The following is a 24,287-nucleotide window of genomic DNA, read 5'->3' as shown; positions in this document are numbered from 1 at the left end:
GATTTCATACACTGGCCACCACGATAACGAATGTCACCAAATATGAGAGATAAGTTCACCTTTTTTAAGTTTTCGGGCGTAAAAGTTACTGACATTCTGATAAGTGGATGCCAAATTGGAGGAATAAAAAGGAATTAACGTAAAGAATCATTAATGTTATGTAATTGGCATGCACACAACTTTTTAAATTTAAAATATCCTTAACTCTATTGTTTCTATTAGCAAAAGTTTCACACTATTTTTTCTTCTTTCAGTCGGATGTAAAGGTGATGGAAAACTGTTAATTAATAAAGGGGCATTTCAGGATCAAATGAATACAGTTAATGTTAAAGAGCAATTTGATGTAGATTAGAGTTTTAGGATTTTGATTTTTGGACTTTTCGGCATCTATGGCCATGTTACCCTGTCACGTTTGAGGGATGACGTCCTTCTGCGATCACACTATCCGAGGAAACGGCAGGAAGAACGAATTGGTGAAGGAAGGAAGTGGCCTGAAACCTATATGAGGTATCACACCAGGATTTGCCTAGTGTGAATGAGGAAAACCTCCTTCAGAATGGTTGGCCTGAAAAAGCTCTTTACACTATTTCGACCGAGTGCCCCCATCGGGAATCGAACCTGGGACCACTCGCACCGAACGCGAGTGCGTTAGTGACTACGCTACGCGGGGCCACCAATTTGATGTAGAAGTGGCGGGAAAACACGAATACGAAGACCCACCTGGATATATATATATATATATATATATATATATATATATATATATATATATATATATATATATATATATAATAAAAAAAAAATCAGATAGGTGTAATCAATTACCTATCCTAATACGAAACCACTTCCATTTCCTTTACACCCGACTGAAGAAACTACTCGTCAGTGTTTCATGTTTTCGGTGAACTGAAACTATAAGCAGAGGTACTAAAGAAGGAATGCCGCTGTCATATGTAACTCTATGAGTGAATGTGATTGTCAGCATGCTAACCAATTGAAATATACATATTTTTTTTAAAAAAATAAAGAATATATTTAAAACAAACTGTATATACACATGGTATTAGGAGACTTTTCATACTGCTAAGATCTAAAGAATTAATTTCACTTTTGTCTTTCAATGAACAGTGTAAAAGCAAGCCTAAGACAATATTTATCATTTGTTTTAAGGCTGAAACTCTCTTCTCATTTACGACATCCATTCTTTAAAAGTTAGGAGGATGAGTGCGAATTGTAGGACTGTGCCAGAGTCTGAAACAGGGTCCCTTATTTTACATGCTAGTGCACTACCGTTAGCCACTGCTTTTCTAATCAGCTAACCATTCTCAATCACTCAAACCACAACTTATGTTGTGATCGGATACCTCAGAGTCTACAATTATCAGTTATTTCGTCGATATATCTAATTCAATCATCATAAGTGTTCAATAATATGGGCAGTAAGTTGCTACGCACCCCATCTGTTGGTGTTTTGGCAATTTACTGCTTATATACGTAATTGGAATGGCTAAAAGCTTATCTAATAAGTACAAACTATGGCTGGTCGAAGGACGGACACGGCAATGGAGTGGTAAGCCGTAGAACTAGCACTGCATGCAAATACAAGGTGCAATATTACTATCGCACATGAATAAATTGAAACTACTTTACCTTAGAGTTGCGTGCTCTTTTCCTGTTCGGATCAATTCTTTCTTCGGTATATTTCATTCACTAAATCTGCTGCCAACTTCTTCCAGGTACTGATTTTTAAACGTGCGTAAGATCCTTGGCACAATCACTAAACTAGACGTATACGCATAGACACTGGTGTGCCTCCAGAACACCGAGACAATGTCGATTGTAATTTAATAACACTGTTAGTTCTGGATACCATCGTATGTACTAAATCAGTGGTTCTCAACCCTCTCTTGACTGAAGGCACAGTTTACTCAACGTCCTAGGACATCGCCACTGACTTGTTTGATAATTTTATTATAAATAGTAATAATAATAGTGAAACCAATTAGTTTTTATAATGATTCTATATAGCATTGAGCATTATTGTCACCACTGGAGGTGTTCACTGGTACAGTCTGTCTCGATTTTAACTAATTGTTATTGAATTCTTCAGGATTTTTGAATTCTAAAATTTCGCGGCACACCTTACGAAGGCTGCGCGACACACCACTGTATCGCGATACATCGGTTGAGAACCACTGTACTATACTAATACGTAATTACTATCATCTTCCAGTAGCTGTAATTCATTTATACATGATCTAAACAGCTGACGAAATTCGGTAAGTAAGACTTTCTTTTAACTCAGAGGTTTTATTATCTTATAACTGTATAATACAATCCCATTATTTATCAATGCTGTCTTTATCAAAATTTACAGGATCCGAATAGGAAGAGAACACGAAACTCTAAGCTAAAATATTTTATCAATTTATACTAATACAAGTTCCGTAAAGAAAGAAATTAGTAACATTTTATGACACTTACCTGCTCTCCATACACATATCCATTTGGCAACATCATTGGTTGATTGTATTCATTGAGTGGCAACCCAGATATGTAACAGACCAATCGGGATTGTGAGCAATGAGCGAATGGCAGATGCATGGCAAGAACGTTCAGCGACTCCTGGCACACTGGACAACTCGGGTTCCTCATCTCCGTCGGACTGTAGCACTGAGTGATCATGTTAAGGAATTCATATTTACATTGTTAACGTAGCTTATGATTAACCATAATAATGTCTTTTCGATGCTAAGCGGTCTTATAAAGAATTAAGTGATACGACGCGAAATGAAACCTTGAGAGTAATATATATCAGTTGAGCCCTGTAGGGAGCAAACCTTACAATCGATCAGCGTTTTTCAAACTTTTCTCTCTCTCTCTCTCTCTCTCTCTCTCTCTCTCTCTCTCTCTCTATATATATATATATATATATATATATATATATATATATATATATATATATATATAGCTAATGCCAAGCTACTTTATATCTTTTAATACTAAAAAAAGCATTATCAACCTGACTATCAAATAATGAAAAATAGTTATTGTTTTGAAAGATATAAGTAATAAACCTTTTCTATAAAGTGTGGATTATAGTCCGTAATGTATTACTTCGTGACACACCATTTTAAAATGGTTGTAATGAACTATCACGTAAGAATTCGTAGTTATCGTAATTCAAAATACAGAAAGGTCGGCTGCTTCTACAAAACATAAATGCTATGAACATTATAAAAAGCAAACAGAAGCTCTATTGATCTGCACTTATCAACAAGAATTTTCTCTAACGTAATCTCTTCTTTACATGTTAATAAGCCTAACTTACAAATAACTCCTATATCCTTTTATTCATTATCTTCAATTCTCGGCATCGTGTTCTCTTTACTATACATTAAAGGACCATTCATGTCCCAAATACACCTTACAACACACTATGGAATTTTGTCTAACATCTCTTTTTCACTATGTTTAGATAAACTACGAAATTATTTTCTACGCTCAACAATCCCAAGACTTCGTACGTGTAAAAATCCCAGTTTAAATCTAGTGAAAGGAAATTTGGACTAAAAATAGGCACCATTGGCACATCGATATCAAAACACAAGTAAAAGACTCTTTCCTGATAAGATAATGGGAATCGAAGCTTGATCCAAATTGGGTAGTTTTTGACCCAAAAGGTTAGTTTTAATCTAAAACCATTCCAAAAAACTTTCGACTCCTATCTCCAACCTTTACTGAAGTACCGTATCATAAATGCTCAAAATTTAATATTTTTTAATTGGTGGACGTGGTCCAAATAATTTGAAAGTTTCACGAATTGTGGTTCCTATGTAGGTGTAAATGTGAACATTAAAAAAAATCGATGCATACTTTTTTTTTCATGTTGAAAATTAGAAAAAAAAAATTATGGGGGGGACCACTGATTTTTTTGTTCAAAACGTTGTAACACTCTTAGGTACAACATACATTTTTTTCAGGGTCTAAAACGGGCAACATTGGCAAAAGTGTTTGGTTTTTGATTTGTTCTCATTATCAGAGAAGATTTATGTGTATCTTATTGCTTTGTATGTTAAATAAATGAATATGTATAGTAAATAAGTTTACTAGAACGTATATATGTAAAATGAAAACACACTGATATAGCTATAATTCAAATATCGTTTTCTCTCGTTTTTTTCTTAAATTAAATGTGTTTCTGTTTTCGTTTTTCAACTTTTAAACTTTATTTTTGTACATTAAAGCTTTAATTTCGTGATTCTTCAAGTTATAAGATTCGATTGTATCCAAAACTACGAATTGGAAAAACACAACTGCAATTGTGTATAAAATAGATTTCAAATTGATCTTTTGCAAAAGAAGCATTATAATAGATGGGCAAACTTGGGGAAAATTGCAAAACGAGGTTCGGTCCAAAAATATGCTACAAGGAGAGTTTCAAAGTACTCTTTTCACATATTAAGCTGGATTCAAAGTCTTGACATTGAGTATCCTAAAATCGACAGAACACTAAAAAATTTGTTTTAAATTTTTGATAATGTTGACATCATTTTTAGACTTTAATCCTTTATTGGGCAGGGTTGCTCTCAAGTAACATCGCATTCTATTGCGTTATCTGCACGAATTATAGCTTCAGTGGTCATTTAATTGGTATTATTGCTTTCATACAATATTCATATACGTGATTTGTGGGTCGCTTCTTTGGATACTTCTACTCTTCATCAACAGAGGACAGTCAAATTTAGTATTGTAGATGTTTTATCTCCTACGCTCCGCGAAAGTTCTTTCTTTCTTTCTTTATTTATTTATTGCTCGTTTCAATGTGTTTTCCTGCTCTGTAGGAAAATATTTCTACGAAACTGTTGGTAATTAATGAGAGTATTCTTATGATATTTGACCATAATAGGGCAATGCTGCTCAGTAGCTACACATAAGAATCTATTTTATGGCAATATTGTTTTGAAACAAACACCCTGTATTTTGAAATCAAAGTACAAAAATACTTTAAGAATTACGAAATTATGATCAGGAAGACATGGTTCAACCATAAAAGCAAACTAAATATTTTAATGGTAATGCTGTCAATGCTTGCCCATTAAAAGGTTAAATGTTCCACCTAAGGGTATTATATTATTTTGAACAAAAAACAGAGACCTCCCCCCCCCCCCCCCCCGTATCACAAAATCGTAAATGCTGCTCCTGCGCCACAACAATGTCTAATTTCAGTCACATTCAAATATCGAAGGAAGTGAAATTTTCACTGCAACCAACACACTCTACCAATGGTTAGATTGCGCTTTCGCTCCTCAAACCTTTTCAAAGCCGAAGCAGCACTCGAAGTAGTTTGCGGTGACTGTGAGGTGTTTCGTAGATGCAATGATACACTACAACTTACTTAATCCACGTGAATCCATTATGACCGAGAAACATTTCGACAGAATGCATGAAATACTAAAACGTTTGTAACAGTCATTGGTCAGCAGGACAGCAAAAAGGATCCACAAGTAGAAAGATAATACGATTGCAACTTTAGAAACTTCATATTATATATATATATATACATACACAAACACTTAAGAGATTTCTCTTGTACTGTAAACCAATTATACATAACCCCAATAACACGGTTAAACGTAAAACCTCTATCAATGCCCCAGAGACCTTATTCAAGTTACATACAGAACTCAAATATCAGCATAAATCTAAAACAATAATACATTATTGTGATAGTAAGTAAGTAACACACACTCTCACACACTCTCTCACTCTCTCTCTCTCTCTCTATATATATATATATATATCTTAATCCTTGTGAAGCCAGAAAGAAAACTAATCTATATTTTATAGCAACAGTAAACATAAAAGGATATGGTGTCTTGAGCGCTGAGAGTCCTGCCTGGAGAGCCACTGTGAAGACAGACTGTGATGCCAACTGAAATAATCGGTAGTTTTCCTGGCGAAATTGCTCAATCAGCTTGTCCCAACGGGATTCATCAAGAAGCTCTTTATACGGCGATAATTCTGGAACAAAAATTATAACACTGTGCATATCAATTGAATTCTTCTTCACTTTGCTTATCATATAGTACTAGTAAGCGTCTCATCACTTTATAAAAGAAACTCTGCACAATAATCTCTCGGTTTATATAAGTAATGTGACCAGTAAACCTTTCTGCAATTCGAATTTGTAACTTGTTTAAGTGTAACTCCATAAGAAACCGTAATAATGATACATGCTTTTATAAATGAAACATCATAAAAAGCAGTATTTACTCGATACAAACTATTTAAGTATGAAAAATATAATACTTGACACACAGCTATAATTTAATTTTCGAGATTTATAATGATTGCGAACTGACGTAAGTCGGGCTTAGAGTATTTTAGTTTTCCGTATATATTAACGATGTTACTAAAACACAAGTTCTAAGTATTATATATACATAATCATTACTAAGTGATATTTTATTCAAGAGTGTCCAATAGCACAGCGCTTAATTCCAGGTCCATCCCTAGCTGTTCCTTATGGGCTTTGTAGTAGATACGAGTGTGTATCGTAAAGATTTAATTAACAGGAAGTTATTACGATATGATGATGAAATTTTGTCAGTGCCAAGTTTGGTTTTTATGTGCATGATGTTAATTTTATTTTATTTATTTATTTTTTTATGGGGTGTGCTAAAAGTGACCAAACTGCAAGATGGATAAGATTGAAGCTCACAGTGTGATGAAGTTCCTGCATTTGAAGGGTAATAACGCCAGACAACTTCATGACGAGATGAAGGCCCTGTATGACGATGATTGTCCATGTTATGGCACCATTATAAAGTGGAAAAGGAAATTCATATGTCCCTCAGAGATGACCCAAGACCTGGAACATCATCCATCCCTGACGGACGATGCGGCCACTGTGAAGAAAGTGGAGTGTTTAATCCTCGAAGACAGACGTGTAACCATCCAAACGATTATGAATGAGACTGGTCTCAGTTATGGCAATGTGTGGAAAATTGTCCATGACGAACGTCATATGTCTAAAGGTATCTGCGCACTGGGTTTCTCGTTTGCTGACACCTTTTCAGAAGCACCAACTCATTCATCTCAAGTTGCTGTCGACAGAGCAACGGCGTATGGCTTCCAGGTATTGTAGCATCCGCTTTATTCTCTCGACCTCGCACCCAAGGGAAGGGTTGAGGTCGAGAGAATAAAGAAAATGCGAGGACATAGAAGAATTCGAAAGAGTTGGGGAAATATTAAAGAAATGTACAAGGTGGTGAAATCTATAGAATTTCGGAGGAAACAAGGGGATATTACAATAGTAGTAGAAAATAAGAATACTCGTAGGAAGGTAGTCAGCGAGAAAAATGAGGTCATAGGAAGGTGGAAAGAATATGTTGAAGACTTATGTGAGAGTAGGGATAGACCGTGTAGCCTAGAAGTTGAAGTAGAAAATGAAGTAAGCAAGGATGATAAAAGGATTTAGTATTCTTCGGGATGAGCTTGAAAAGGCTATACCCGAATTAGAAATGGAAAGGCAACCGGGATAGATAATATACCAATCGAATTCATTAAAAATATGGGAGACAAGGGAAAGAAAGAATTGTTCCGACTATGCAATGAAATACATGAAACAGGAGAGTGGCCAAAAGACTTCCTGGAGACGATCATGATACCGATAGCTAAAAAATAGAACCCAAAGAGATGTGAGAATTATAGACTATTAGTCTCATATCTAATGCAGCTAAAATTTTGCTCCGAATACTCAACAGAAGGTTATATGGAAGAACAAATGAAGAATTTGAGGAGGAGCAGTTCGGGTTTAGAAAAGGTAAGGGCAAGAGATGCTATTGGATTATTAAGGGCGATCGGTGAAAGATTTATAGAAAAAGAGAAAGAGGTGTATTGGGAATTGTTGTTGGGAGTTCTAAAGAAGATTGGGTTGGAATGGAAAGATCGAAGACTCATGAGAAACGCACACATGGACCAACAAGTAAGTGTTAGGATAGGGAAAGAACTGACGGAAGAGAGTGCAATTGGAAGGAGAGTTCGACAAGGATGCTGTCTCTCGCCAACACTATTTAATATCTATCTAGAAGAGATAGTGAAAAAGAACCTATATGATGATGATGGCATTCCGGTAGAAGGTAGAATGATTAGATGCAGAAGATTTGCAGACGATATGGCGCTTGTTGCAGAATCTGAAAAGGAAATCAATAAAATGTTAGAAAACCTAAGGATGGAGTTTGAAGAATATGGGATGAAAATAAATGTTAGAAAGGCAAAAGCCATGGTGATTGGTGCGAAGAGGTCTGTATCAAATATAAAAGTGGGAGGGGAGAAAATAGAACAAGTGAATAGTTTTCGATATCTGGGTAGTATTCTTAGTAATGATATGAAGTGCGAACGTGAAATAAAAGCAAGGATAGGAATGGCGAAAGAAGCCTTTAGGAGGAAGAAAAGTCTGTTTTGTAAGACACTGAATAAAGAGTTGAGAAAAATCTCATAAAATGCTTCGTATGGAGTGTTGTACTGTATGAGGCGGAAACGTGGACATTACGTAAAAGTGATGAAAAACGACTGGAAGCCTTCGAAATGTGGGTGTGGAGAAGAATGGAAAGAATTAGTTGGGTCGAGCGGAAAGCAAATGAGAGGGTGTTAGAAATGGGGGGGGGGAAGAAGAACACTTTTAGATGTTGTTCAGAAGAGGAAGAGAAACTGGTTGGGACATTACCTAAGAAGAAATTGTATCATGAGCGACGTCCTAGAGGGTATGGTGACGAAAAAGAGAGGGAGGGGGCGAAGGAGACTGCAATTACTGGATGATATAAAAACAGAAAGATCATACGTGAAGACGAAGATATAGGGTGGCCCAAAAGTAGGTATACAGTCGCTTACTGATCAACTCATTGCTTTTTATATAATTTCTTATTGTTATCCATCAGGCAGATAATGTGTTTTTACTTATATCTTAAGCCTGGAACAGCCGAAGAAAATAAACCTATATGTTATAATGTTACACTTGATCCATACAGGGGTGTATACCTATTTTTGGGCCACCCTAGATATATATAGTATGTATATTGAACACTATTCGTCTCCCCACTTCATTATGTCACAAATAACTATCACGACTTCCCCAATCTACAGGGCAATTAACATCTCATTCGGAACTATTCGATGAGTGGCATCTTGACAAATATTCCTGCAACAGCACAGAACTATTTTTGAATAACAAGTACAGACCGGGCCACATAGTACATTAATTTTCAATGTAAGTTACGTATATAGATATGACAATCATATAAGTGTCTCTTACGGATGGAGTCACTTCAGTTCAGTTCACCTGAACTAGTGAACAGTTTATCGATGTACACATACATCTCCTAAATCGTGATCTTCATGACACGGTAACACCCAACGATCGGCAGGGACTGAAAGAAAAGCACGTTAGGAATGTCATATTATACGTGTTAAGTTAATTTCACCATCAATAATCACTTGCATATAAACTATTTACTCAGCCTGTTTTTAAATTGCCATTTACATTAAATCCTAACATCTTTCTGGCTCACCCTGTATATCAATAAAGCACAAGATTTATATATATGTTTATTATGTATCTGCGTGTGAGTACGTAAGTTTTATAAACTATAGATGGGAACTCCTGGAAATTAGAACAGGGATTTGATTGATAAAGGAAAAATGTCATGCAATGTTTAAGTTTTACGTCCCACGGGTATGCCGGCTAGGTTAAAAAAGACGGTGATGATGAGAAATGAATGAAATGGTAGAATGAAGAAAGTGGGAGGAAACGGGAGAACCCCAAGAAAGCCCACGCATACGGTATTTGTCCACCACAAAGCTCACTTGCCGCAAGCTGGAATCGAACCAAGAACCTCATGAACCAGAGATAAACGCTCTACCGGTGAGTTACCACGGCCCCAATTGATAAGAAAGATGATGATTATGGTAAAAGAAAGGAAAAAAATACCAATCAAATTGACCAAAGTTATCTACTCTACGTTCCGTAATACTTATATATTCAGGAAGAAAATTCTATTAAATTCCTCTCCAGCTACTATATTAAAACATGTTCTCGGCAGTGGAGGAAAACTTTTGCTCTTGATTTTATTTGTAAAATACCTGTATATATTTATGTAGCACAGCAATTCATTCAGTAGTGATTGCAAAAGCATTGTTCCAGTTTATTTGTAAAATTTCGAATCGCAATAGGTTTTCTTTTGGGTGTATGTACGTATTAAACAATTATTTAGACATTAAACAATCGTTTAGAATATCAATTGATAGTATCTAATCTTTTCTCATATTAATTATTTCTAAGTGAACTGCTTAATCTAACATCAAACATGCGGACAACAGAAACAAATCACTGGAGCTTTGCAGGAGTAATAAGAATTATTTTTGTAACTTACGAGGTTCACTATTTATATTTTGAGCCTAAGAATGAAAAAACAGTAATTTGACATTGAAACTTTATTTATTGTTTTCCGAAATATTCTACTTTATGATCAATACACTTTTGCATTCGTTCGAACCATTTGTCAAAGCATTTTTTTTTTTCAATCTTCTTGAGGCATCTCCATAATATGGTGTTTAAACGCATCAACGGCTTCTTTCGCCGATGAAAATCGTTGTTCATGCAATTTATTCTTGACATTCGGGAACAAGAAGTCATTGGATGCCAAATCAGGACTGTACGGCGGATGGCCCATCAATTCGATTTGTTGAGTGTTCAAATAGTCGGTTGTTAGACGAGATGTGTGAGAGCTCGCATTGTCTTGATGAAGAATGATCCGACGACGCTTGTTTTGTTTTCCGTATTTGACGGAAGACCTCCGGCAAACAAATTCTAGTGTATCATTCAGAGTTGATCGTTCTACGTTCCTCTACAGGCATAGTTGCCACATAACCAGTTTTCCCGAAAAAACAGGCGACCATTTATTTCGATGTGCTTCGAGCACGAACAACTTTTGTTGGATTTGGTTCATCTTGAAACACCCATACAGTTGACTGCTGTTTACGTTCTGGCTCATATGCATATATCCATGGTTCGTCACCTGTTACAATCTTATATATGTCTTTTGAAACACCGCCATTGTATTTATTGAGCAATTGTGTGCACCAATCGACGCGAGCTTCTTTTTGAGTTTTTGTCAAATTATGTGGGATCCAACGAGAACAAACCTTTCTCACAGCTAAATGATCATGTAATATTTTATATATGCTGGTGGAACTAATGCTTAGGATTGCCTCAATCTTACAGTATGTCATATGACGATTTTGCTGTATTAGGTTTTGCACAGCATCAATGTTTTGTTGAATAACAACTGATTTTGGAAGACCTTCGCGAATTTCGTCAGTGAGGGAATGGCGGCCACGCGTAAAATCGTCATACCAGCGTTTCATCAGTGGCAAAGGATGGCGCTTCCTCACCAAATGTGGAACTAAGTTGATCGATGCACTCTTGTCTTGATAATCCAAGTCGAAGATCATATTAATCATCGCACGAAAATTTTCACGAGTTAATTCCATTTTTCTGGTGTCACGCAATCTTCAAGTCAACGTAAACAACACAAATAAAGCTATTAACAAAACATTTAAAGTACATTATGGTCAACAATGTCAAACGTTTCTATACGAACAAAAAATGGCACCTAAATACAATCAGTGTTGCCAAGGCTCAAAATATAAGTAGTGCCCCTCGTAAGATTGTTTTCATGTAAAAACGGATTTTTTTCTTTAAAGCGGCGGTATGCGTAGCTGCAGCCAACTAATTATCTGGCTCACTTGATACCTTCATGCGTGAATACTTGCGTTAAGCTCTTAGCAGTTATTTCTTGAATATTTCATCTGCAAGATAATTGGAATCTTCAGATGCAAATATCTTCATTTATGCCTACACGATCTTCATTCTCTCAACCGTTCAACTATAATAGTCCACTATGATACTGAATTTGAAAACTGCGCGCCAACATAGAAGTTAGAGAATAAGGAGTTTCGGATCTCGACCGACCATAGACATAGAAACTTTAAAAAAACACATCAAAATAACCTAACAGAATACCACTACATGTCTTACCTGTATTTGTAGGGAATGCAAGCAAAGCCATACAATGCTGGACATCCTGCAGTTGATCGTCTTCAAAACTTGAGAAGTATTTTCTCGCATGTCTGTAACAATAACATACGAAAAAGACAAGTTAAAACTTTGGCTGAATCTCTTCTAACTCCGTATCGCTGAAAAGAATTTGGAGTGAAATGTGGAGTACAAGTCATCTGAAAATTTATATTTGATAAATTGACATATAACACCAATTTCTCTATAGGTAAGAAGTTAATGACATATAAAGGTTCAAGGTCCAAATGCGAGACTGGACCGAAATTCATGTCCGGGTCTCCACATAGGTGCCGATGTGTTACCCACTACTACAATGATATTAGACCAGAATACTTCCTAAACTTTGTTTTCTTTCTTTCTTTCTTTCTTTCTTTCTTCTTCTTCTTTTTTTCTTCAAAATCCAGGTTTTCCAGGTTTGTCGTTTCACAGTGGTGACTGTAATAATTTCATTTTACATTAGTTGGGACATTATTTTCATTTTTGATCAATTGGAACTATTGGGACAGTTTGCTGTGCAATTGGAAATTTTTCTCATTCATATACTATAATAGTGCATCTTGCCCAGGGCCGGAACTTCCAGTGTTTTAAGTGACAAAAATAAGCTATTATATATATATTATCGGAAGTTTATAGTAAATTGATGATATATCTATCATAGCCTGGGTTCTGCCCCCCCCCCCCAGTATTTGCTTTCTAGATCCACCACTGCTCCAAGCCCGTACCAGAGTTCTGATAGTGATCATTTCTGGAATTGAACTAAGAGCGTAACAACTAATGAGAGTTAACTTGTAGACGACGCGGGTGAAAAACTAACAGTTGAGGGAGATGACAGTGCGATTCATACCGAGAAATGCCCTGGACGCTGGCAGTCACACAAGAACTGAAAATCGCTGTGTAGTCAAAATTCTGAAAAGCAACATTTACATCAACTTGCTTTAACAACGACCATTTGCATACAGTAAACTCCTGTGTATCCGGGCTAATGTGGCGTAAGGGCAAGCTTAACAGCCGGATAGGCCGGAGTTCTATAGTGCGTAATTTCTCCTCTATAGTCACTACAACTTTTTTTTCGTTTATTACCCATTTTCAAATCTTCACTATAGTACACTTAAAAAAAAAAAAAACATTAAGCATACCCCAAGAACAATTTACGAATACAGTACTGTAAGTACTGTACAGTTATAATCAGGAACAGCGGCAAGCGTATTGTATTGAGGTCCGTTACACACTGACGAAACAATGAACAAGGAGCAGAACGCTGCTCTTTTCCTGTCACGACTTGTATGTTACACACGACACGTAGGAGAACCGTAGCAGACGCCCGCTTCCAATGCCTTGGCAATGTTGCCAATGCAACGCATTGCCTTTCCCATTTAATTACAATAAAAAAAAGCCGGATACTCGGGTGTCTACTGTATTTTGTTTGTGCCATGTGATTATTTTAATTAGTACTTTAATATTACTACGATCCACACCCAGTTTTAAGTATGTATACGTTTAGTTTAATTATATTAAATGGATTTATGTTAAATATAAATTATCTGATCTTGATTTACACGCACGGTTTTCAATGTTGATAGTATATGCGTACAAGAAATTTCTATGTGCTTAGTCTTTTGAAATAATGGTTTTCGAACGAATACTTCTTTGGAATATTCGTACACACAAAAATCTATAAATTTAGTGCGGAAACTGACAGGAAAATCCGTTTATTCAAAAATTAACCTCTTACACCATACTTATAAAATTAACCTCTTTACCAGGAACATCTCTAGGAGTTACCCAAGACAACAGTTTCACGAAAAAAAATACAGGAAAAGAATTCCCTTACTTTTCTTAGTTTTATAGAACATTTTTATAAAGATAACCAAGAAAGTTCTGTCGCTTTCTTTGGAGGTATATGTTCAATTGGCTCTCACACCGTGAGTTGAATGCGAATGGAGATAAGGCGAAGGTCAGTTGTTGGTGTGGGTATATCCAACATAGTACCTGGTTGTGGCAGTTCAGTTACACCATGAACGTGCGTAAGGACAGAGTGAACATGGGACCTCCACAGAGCGTCATAAGGGTGTGTATTCTGTACGAATTAAAACTGGGATCAAACGTCGCTGCAGCGGGGTGGAAAACATGCCAGGTGACGGTGACGGAACACTCGAAGACGCATCACGTGCCGGAAAACCAACACATGTACAAAATGAAAATCTTCAAGCAACAATTGAGACGAACAATAGCCAGACATGTGAGGACTGGGACTACAATTCAGTGTGAGCGGAGAAATCATTCGGTAGCACCTCCATCAACTTGGGAAGCATTAAAAGTTGAGTCGATGGGTCCCACATGATTTGACTAGGGTCCAGAAGGCAACGCGAGCAGACACTTGTGTTTCTTTGCTGTCTCGTCTGAGGAAGGAGCCATTTCTGGACAGAGTGTTGACCTGATGAGAAGTGGGTCCTGTACGAAGCTCCACGGCCCCGTCATCATTGGTTAGCATGCCATTAACCGGTTCCAAAAGAACCGAAACCAGCACTGCACCAGAGGTAGGCCCTCCTGTGTGTTTGGCGGACTGCTTGTTGCATCGGGAATTGCTAGCAGCTGGTCAGAGCATCAATGTAACTGTGTACTGTCAGCAGTTGAGCCGTGTTCAAGAAAAACTCAAAACTCTGGAGCCAGCACTTCTGAATCGCAAAAGGGTCCTCCTGTTATAGGACAACGCTAAACCCCACGTAGCTAGGACGACCCGGGACACCATTCTACGCCTTGGATGCGAAACACTATTGCATCGGCCATACTCCCCGGACATTGCACCGTCCGATTACCACCTGTTCCATTCCTTGGACAAGCACCTTACAGGACGCCAGTTCAAATCCCTAGTAGAGATGCAAAATGCACTTGATATCTTCTTCGCTTCACGGCCCACCAAGTTATACCGCGATGGAATCCATGGCTTCCCAGAACGTTGGCAGAAGGTCGTCGATGTTGATGGGGACTATTTTTGATCTTCCAGGTACATCTTAGGTGACATATCGATGTTCGAAGGTGATGGGAGAAAAAGCAACAGAACTTCCTTGGTTACCTTTACAAAAAATTTTTCCAGAGATGTAATTATCCATACAGACTTTCCCAAGTTGATGGAAAAAGAAGACAACGATATTCCTCCTATTGATTCCCTTCTCTACAGTCAATTTCAACTATAACAAGAGTTCTTCTCGCAAAAAAGGTATATTTTTTTCAACTTAAACTACATCATTGGTATCAGTACAATCTGGTAAACCATTAAAATTCGCGTCAAATGTTTTCAACTATTTCTCTAAAGTAATACGAGCAAATTACCTGCGGTTACCTATATTTTCTTGCTTAAGAAAATCTAATTAGATTTAATGTAAGTTACGATTAATTTGCATCTCTACTAATTTGCTACGTATTACCTGAAACAGAAACAAGAACTGCAAATGCTTACTTGACAGCGTCTATCCGTCGATCAGCTTTTACCAGTTCCACAAACTCTTGAATTCGTAGATTAAACTCCATCGTGCTCTTCAGCTTCCGTAGTTTGCTTTTATTGTCGTGGCACCAGGCGAGGCACTTCCCTGTTTGGTGTTGGGCGAGACTTTGCTCCACTTCCCGAGATACAAGAAATACATCGATGTTGGTCAGGTCCTGCAGATCCGAGTTTTTAGACAACTGCAATGCCGCTCCATAGTAGCCCCGCCGCAAAAAGTATTCTACTAGCATCCTATCGAGACGCCTTCGGCGCCATAGATTCAACGTTGTGGGATGTGTTGAGGAATGCTCCTTCAGATGCTCCAATCGGCGTTTGCACACGTAAGCAGCTTCCAGCTCTTCAGATATGCTCTCCTCAGCCTTAAGAAATCAAAAATCATTTCATTATTACAAATATCCGGATGCAGTAGTCGAACACTATTAAAACTAATGTGAAAAAAAAAGGGATCGAATTGTTTGTATATTTTCTGTTTCATTTTTTTTTTAAATTTTATTTTATATAGTGTTATAGGAATATGCTCCATATTCCAAAACTGTAACGGCACATACGCCAATTATCAGCATATTAAATCAATTTGTTCGAAAAATCAGGATAAAAAAACAAGCAGGAGTGTCACATGTTCACCATGTAAAGGAGTTTAGTTTCTATGGTGTAACACTTTCTCACTCAATACTACAACCGAAAGTGATAGTACATTTCTACCACTGCCAGTTTTAGTAGCGAGATTAGAGAAGATACGGAAATATTCGTGGGAATTTTTAAAGCAAACATTAAACCTCTTGCTATTACGTTTTAATTCTACAACGATCAACTTTACAACCGGAAGTGATTGATTTCTGGTTTGAATAGAGTTAGAAAGAAGATAGTGCTCATCCTTAAAAGGCTAAATAGATTCTACAAAACGCTTCTCTTATTTCTAGTGAAACCGGCAGTTACAATGGATTCCTATCTCCTTCGGTTTTAGTAGACAGTTAAGGATGGAGACAAAACGAATTCTTAGAACGCTTAGTCGTTTGCAGGGAATTACTTCTAGCTATCTATTATCGTTTTTACTCTATAGTAAACGACGTTAAAACTGGAAATGGTTGACGGATTGGATATAATCTCCACAAACGAACTAATTTCCTAATTTTTAATCCTCTACACCCTGCCCAAAATTAATGGTCATCCATTAAGTAGTTCCTTTTTTTTTTTTTTTTTTCGGACGGACACACGGACAAGAGTAAATACAGGGTTTTCAAAAAAGTCTGGACGGATTTAATTCGCTTATAATTTACATAAAAATGCTCATATTGAAATCAAATAAAGTGCAAACGGTAGCGGAAGGATTAAATTTTTACCTGTAATCTGCACCAGCTCAGTTCATTCACCGCCACACCTCCAACTGGGCGCCATTTACGTCCACACATTCGCGTAGGCGGCGCTGGAATCCACTCACAGCGTTCCGCCGTGTTTGATCCGAAATGCCAGCCATAGACGCCCTGATTTTGTCCTTTAAGTTCTCCAAACCACTTGGCTTCTTTGCATAAACCTCCGTTTTCACATGACCCCAAAGCCAGAAGTCGCAGGGGGTAAGGTCGGGTGATCTTGGATGGAATTTGGTAAGAAACTGACCCTTGCCCTCCCTCTCCCTCTCTCAACGTATTCAGAGTTGCCGCTTATCTAACAGTGTTGCCAACTAAAAATTTAATCCTTCCGCTACCGTTTGCACTTTATTTGATTTCATTATGAGCATTTTTATGAAAATTATAAGCAAATTAAATCCGTCCAGACTTTATGAAAACCCTGTATACACAGGAGTTTCACTAAACCAAACTGCTTAAAAATATCAACCTCCTGAAGTCAACGTCTTCAATTTTCGGGCAAAGTTTACAGATAGACAGATTAGCTATGCTCCACACATTTTTTTTTTTTTTTTTTTTTTAAAGCATACTGTAATATACCCTCAAACGTCATGTGCCTCTCCATGAAGATCACAAGCACCAACGGATGGGCGTTTCCGAAGAAGTACGAGACGAACACGGAGAGTCACGAAGAAACCTCTATAGCCCCTCCACACGCTTCGTTTTCAAATTCAACTACAAAAGAGAACGTCAAGAGGCAGAAACATCAGTTCCAGTCAGGGTGGAAAAAAATCATGATTTTTTTTTTTTTAAATATTTTTGATGATTTTTTTGGGATTTAAATCGATTTTTTTTTTATTTAAATCAAATCTTTCTCCTCGTATAATAAAAGTCGCGAACTGAAGAAAAAAAAATACGAATTAGTATTAAATGATTGAATGACAATTATGCCATTTAAGTGAAAGTATTGGGGTTCAATTTTGAATTAATCCCCAATCGTTAACCTATATAATCAAAAACAATGTTTCTTAATTTTAAATTATGGATTTTTTTTTGGAATGGGGGGGGAAGAGGGGTAAATTATAGACTTTCAGTCAAGCATCATCCCTATTTATCCTAGGATCATGGTTCATACCTCATTGTCTTCAGAACAGAACAGCCTTTAAAACGGTAACATTCATATTTTCCCTATCATGTCCCTGAAGTGGAAAATTTTGAGAGAAGTCGGGTTTTTTTCTGATTTTTTTTTAAAATTTTGATCCCCTCTGGGCTCCCCTGTGTTAACGCACATATCTCAAAATCAACTGGGAAATACACAGGGGGTACTAAATGTATGTACAAAATTTCAAGCTTCAATCTTGAATAGTAAGGGCGGGAAAAATATTTAAGAATGAGCTAAGAACATCCCCACAATACCCTAGATGACCCGGATGTAATATAAAAATTTCCTCAGACATTCCTATTTATCCTAGTATCATAATTTGTACATTATTCTCTTCAGAATAAAAACAGTTTCAAACGGTATCATTCAAATGTCTCTATCGTGTAGGCTATCTGGGGCTAGAAAATCATGAAAAAAAGGGATTTTCTGTTAAGAAATATCCCCTTTTTTAAATTTTTACCCCTCTGCATCGCCTCTGTTTAAAGGCAAAGATCTGAAGCAAATCTGAAAAATACTAAGGGGTGCAGTGAATGAGTGTTCAAAATTTCAAACTTCTAGATGCAAAAGTAAACCCGCGAAAAATAACATCCCCAAATACCTCAGATTCCCATACAAAACAGGATCTCAGGTAACAGTTTCCTGAGACCCCTATTTATCCTAAGATTATGGTTCGTACATCATTCTCTTCAGAATAGAACAGCCTTTCAGATGGCACCATTCATATGTCTCCATCTTAGGCGTGAAAATCGCGAAGAAAGCTATTTTTTTGTTAAATATATATATATATCAGGAGCGTCATTTCAGATTTTGCTTGGGGGGGAGCAAAACCCCTTGATATAAGTAAAATTTCGCGTTTTCACTCATTTACTACTACTCTATCGATAAAATCTATATAAATCTCAAACTCAGGGGGCAAATGCCTCTCCCTGCCCCCCTAAATGACGCCCCTGATATATATATATATATATTCATTTTTGCCCCTCTAGACCCCACTGTTTTCACGCAGAGATCTGAAATCATCTGAAAAATACTAAGGATGCACTGAACGAGTGTGCAGAATTTCAGTCTTCTGAATGCAAAATGTAGGCACGCCAAAAAATAATAAAAATAGGCACAACAAAAATATTTTTTTTTTAAATTTATGACGTCATCACATCCTATGCCTTGACGCAGAGAGGCGTGAAAGCATATGTAACATGCTCTACAATGCTTTCAGTTCTGAAAAAACGAAGTAAAAAGCTTTACTGATACTTTTTTAATCGAATAATGAAGATTTTATCCTATCAGCAAAAAATAGGTGATATAATTTAAAAGGTTAAGCGTTAAGGAAAAAGTACAGCAACGCTTATCAAAGTGACACTTTTTTTCCACAAAAGTTACTGATATTTGGCAGGGGCATATTTTTAAGGGAATTGTAACTAGCTGGCGGCACGAAATACATAAATTTTGCCTAAAGTTATAAAATCTAAAAAAAAAAAAAAAAATCGAAGAGGGGACAGGACACTTCAAAATACAAGAATAATGAAATTAAGCATTTGTTAAAAAGCAGAAAGAAAAATGGTTACATCATGTTTATTTCATTTAGTTTCAAAACTAACTGCAAGTTTTCGGAAAAAAATAGTTTTATAGTCACTTGCATAAGTGTAAGTACAGCATCAGTGTTCCCCTAAGAACAGAGGAAAACATTAACAGCTTATAAAAGTTTCTTCACTAATCAACTGGCTTCTGCAGGTGTCTATGAAACCTCATATAAATGCCAAGACACTCTATAGGCTGATGAAAAGGTACACAAACTAGATTGAAAGAACATATTTCATGATGGCAAATATAACAAATCCCCAATATCAGGTTTTTCAAAAACAAAATCATTGTCCATTGAAAGACAGGCACACAGTAGTGGAAACTAATATAGAAGGCACTGGTTTTTCATGTGTGAAAAACAATGGAATGGTAGTACGTATGTGTGCGCACAGTGAATTATGCAAGAAGTAGGTATGAGTAACAAACTCATTACACCATTTTTTCTTTACATTTTTAATCATGAAGTAGAAAAATTAAAATAACAGAATATTCCCAATATTTCGATGTAAACTGATATAAGGCCATCTGTTCGCTTACAAAAGGAACTGAAGAAAATCAGTAGAAATACACAAAAAGGCACTGAAAATACTTGATCGAACCTTTCCGTTGTTAATTACTCGAAAATTCTATTAGGTATTGTTGCGACGATAGTGTGGAGCTGTCGCGTTGAGATCTGTCTTCTTGTATCGATCTTACTGTCTCAAATTGTCAGCTATTACGATAAAAATGCCTTGCAAGCATTCTCGAAAGGTTTTCCGTGGGATTTAAATCTGGACTGTTTGCTGGCCAAATCCGAACCTTGATATCTTTCTCACAAAACCATCTTAGGCTAGCGCAGATATGAACAGACGCATTATTACATCGACAAAGTATATTTCTGTAAGTAAACTCTTCATATCTTCTAATCAGTTCTGTCTCTACCGTCTCCACATAAGAGGAGCCTATCAAAAATTTGCTTTTTGGGCAAAATTTGAGTTCCATTTTCCGGGGACAACTGGCCTAGTGAATGGATTAGTGATTGTTGGTGGCATACCTGCACGGGGTCCAGTATGTGTCGCGACCACCAATCAGTGATACATTTGCAAAGTCTATAGTCCTAAGGAAAGTTATTATCACACTGAGGCCCACGACATATGCTGTTTCACAAAATCCAATCTAGCCTTTTTACGCAAGGCATTTGAGATAATTTGCATAGTTGTTTTTTGAAAATAAAATGTTTGTCTGCTAACAAAATTTTGCCTGGCGCTATAGATAACTTTAAATCTGATAAATGTTGGGAAGAAAACATATTTGTAAATTTTGCTTTGTGTACAGTAAGCGTTTAGTTAACTCAGGCAATTGAGTTCGATCGTAACTTCTGTTCTATTCATTCTGTGTCTCTAACGTAAAGAAATTATCAACTTGTACGACAATACCAACAGAACTTGTACGATTTCCTTACGAATTCACGGTTAGACATGTCCATATCGTTGTAAGCATTGATTGTTGCTTTTCCACACTTGATAACTGTCACAAAAACTGATACGTATTCTGAAAAGCGAAATTCAGAAGCCATTCTTTGCGGTCACCACAAACGAGCATTGAATTTGTTAATATTTGCATTTTCTCTCTTCTCGATAAACATATACTCAGTCTGTCCTTCATTGTCAACTAGATAACTACGATCTTTGACTTTATTGTGTACGAAACTCGCACGTTCTTTTCAAGAATTAAAAGAAGTCGATGTCAGTTTTTCATACGGAAATTCAAAACACTTGCAATTTTTGATCGCATTTGACGTTTAACATCGTTCATTTTTCGGATGACGTATTGATATGGATTTCAGTGTTGTTGGAGGCATTCATTATGATAACATCTAAGTCATCTTTCTTCAGAGGTCGTTCATGCTAGAAGGCAACACATTCTTTTTAGATGTTACTAATACAAAACAACTTGTACTATCATCATAATCTTCAGTTTTACCACACAAAAGCTTCCTTCAGCTTCCAGATTTCTTTCTATTAACCCCTTTTGGATATTGTAGGGTTATTGGTCATGTATCACTCTTTTACAGTCTTTCTGTGGTGCTTTAAAGGGTCACAAAGTACTGCATATACTCTCAATAATGGCGCAAACAGAAGAGCAAACAGGTTACTGGAATAAATTATTGAATTCTCCACAAAAGAAACTCCATCTCTTCGTCTTTATTTGTATATCCTGTCAAATGACCTTTGTTACGCAATAATTCTACATTATAATATTCGTGATCACTGAGAGTACTGCTTGCTTGTACTTCATCAGCCATGCTAATTAATATAGTATAATACTTCACTGGATATAATTTACTTCATTCACGTTACAGATTCAAGATCAGTAAATTACGACGATATTTTATATGTAATAATGGATGAAGTGGCTATTTGCAGTAACAAACTCTTTCAGTCTGGCTACACGAAGTGATGCTTGTAGTATTCTATCAATTATGGTAGAAAACGAAAACCCTTCATCCACTAGATAATGTATCACATTAAGTAATCATTGTGGCATTTGGGTGATTTGAATGAATAAAGACAAGTCCAAACGTCAATGAAAGACACATGATGTTTAGAAGACTACGCTTATGTGATCTTTTTTACTTGATTTTCAAACAATACAGTGTTATTAACGAAACAGAGCAAACCGATTTTTATTTATCAAGCCCATTATGCCTTCTAGATTGCTATCACTAAATACCCAACAATGTTTTAATCCCCTAATAGGTATTGTGTGCTCTTTAAACGATATCTATATCAACAATGTCCTACAAGTGATATTAAAAGATGAACTGACTTTGGTAAACGATCGGATTGGATTTGGGTTTATCGTGCCATTCAGCAGTGAGGCTATACAAGATGTGGACCTACAGTTTAATATGGGATCCGAACCACATTAGCTCCTGCCAGGAATCGAACCCGGGTCTCTTGCGTCAAAGACTTTGGTAAATGAATGTACATTCTTTTTGTAAAAATTATCATTTTGGACAGGTTATCAGATGGATCTGGAAACCACTCAAGTCATTTTACACCACATTTTCAAAATATTTACAGAATTTGCAATAAGGAAGGTAAATTTCAATATTTGTGTTCCAATTACTGCCTTGCATTGTTCCAAATAACCAGAGGTAATATGAAGATTTTTAATTAAAATTTGATTGACGTCAAATGACTCTCTAATAATCTATTTTGGACAATTTACATTAACGTAAATGGATTAAATGAAAGTAGCTCTGGCAGCTGAGGCTTCTTGCTTAGTTCTTAGTATTATTCTAACAAAAGAGACACTGGCCAAAGCTTAAAACCCACTTTATTTTAAATTATAATTTGTAACTGTTTCGGATATCTAGCATATCCAAAGCCATGAATAGTCTTATTATTATTCTATATTTCTGTTATTATTTAGTGTGGCATTATGCAATTAGTCTATTTTCGTATTGTTCTAATAAGTATAAAAGCAATGTATGTTATCACCTTTCTCTTGAGAAGCTGCAGTCGTTCGACCATTCCTCCTAGAAGATGAGAGATTTCCTTGGCTTCGACTGTCGGTGCTTGAAGTCCTCGATCGATCTCTAACGCTGCTGCTTGCACATGAGACACCTCTCGATCCAATTGCTTCTGAGCAGCCCGAAACTTCTTGTTCAGCAGTTCATACGGAACCTATAAAATCAAATAGGTGTAACAGTCTTTGAAGATGACGAATACTCTAAATACAACAAACTACTGTGGTGATATTTCTACGAAATTCTGAAGATTATGTCGTTATTAGTTACGCAAGATTCCACGGATGAAATGCATAACACGTTCACCAAGTCTGTCACCCAAAGCAAGACTGTATCTGCTGGAAACTATTAAAACAAATAATAATAAAAATAGTTGAAAGCCGTACTGATTCAGTAAGGCTTACAAATATGAAGCCTCGCCAATATTCTAAATTCTTCTTTTCTCTCAATCAAATCCTCCTAGGCACATTACTTGTCTGCTGTTAACTCAATTTCGACCACATCTGCAGATACGATCTTTTGCCTTTGGATGATAAATCTGTCCACGGCCCCACAGTTGTCTAAGATGACAACCAACTGACTAGAATTTAACGTCTCTTTAGCACGGAGGCTATCTGAGTAGAGGTTACTAGTCGAGATTGTATCCCAAGCAACTACATTCACCGGGACCACGGAATAACGAATCCCATTTTCCCACAGCCCTAGTTCAAATACAAGTCTATGAAAATATTAAAGTAGCAGTGTACAACCACTTTCTTATTGATTTTTTTTAAACAATAGATTAACGTACATCGGTAAAGGAGTTCGTGCGGTTTAATACTCACGCTTCAAAGGTCAATGCAAATATCTTTTTAAGTTTTACATCCCACGATTATGCCGGCTAGGCTAAAGATGATGATGATGAAAAATAAATAAAATGGTGGAGTGAAGAAAGCGGAAGGGAATGGAAAAACCCTGAGAAAACCGACGCACATGGTATTTGTCCACAACAAAACTCACTTGGCGTGAGCTGGGATCGAACCAAGGACCCCATGTACCAGATGTAC

At 36.6% G+C, this 24,287-nt stretch overlaps 1 protein-coding gene across 1 annotated transcript in view; it reads right to left on the bottom strand.

Annotated features, from left to right (window-relative positions):
• Window positions 1–24,287, bottom strand: part of Kaz (E3 ubiquitin-protein transferase Katazuke) — a 40,136-nt gene that overhangs the window by 4,702 nt on the left and 11,147 nt on the right. Inside the window, exons 2-6 of the mRNA XM_081734573.1 lie at window positions 23,213–23,398; window positions 15,597–16,000; window positions 12,101–12,192; window positions 5,875–6,024; window positions 2,485–2,678 (exon numbers count right to left, since the gene is read on the bottom strand). Of these exons, the coding sequence (XP_081590699.1) occupies window positions 2,485–2,678; window positions 5,875–6,024; window positions 12,101–12,192; window positions 15,597–16,000; window positions 23,213–23,398 (1,026 nt within the window). The remainder of the gene's footprint in view (window positions 1–2,484; window positions 2,679–5,874; window positions 6,025–12,100; window positions 12,193–15,596; window positions 16,001–23,212; window positions 23,399–24,287) is intronic.

The sequence above is a fragment of the Thermobia domestica genome, chromosome 12 (assembly GCF_964235325.1).
Source record: "Thermobia domestica chromosome 12, izTheDome1.hap1.1, whole genome shotgun sequence".
In the NCBI taxonomy this organism is placed as follows: domain Eukaryota; kingdom Metazoa; phylum Arthropoda; class Insecta; order Zygentoma; family Lepismatidae; genus Thermobia; species Thermobia domestica.
This window is presented reverse-complemented; position numbering and strand designations above follow the sequence as displayed.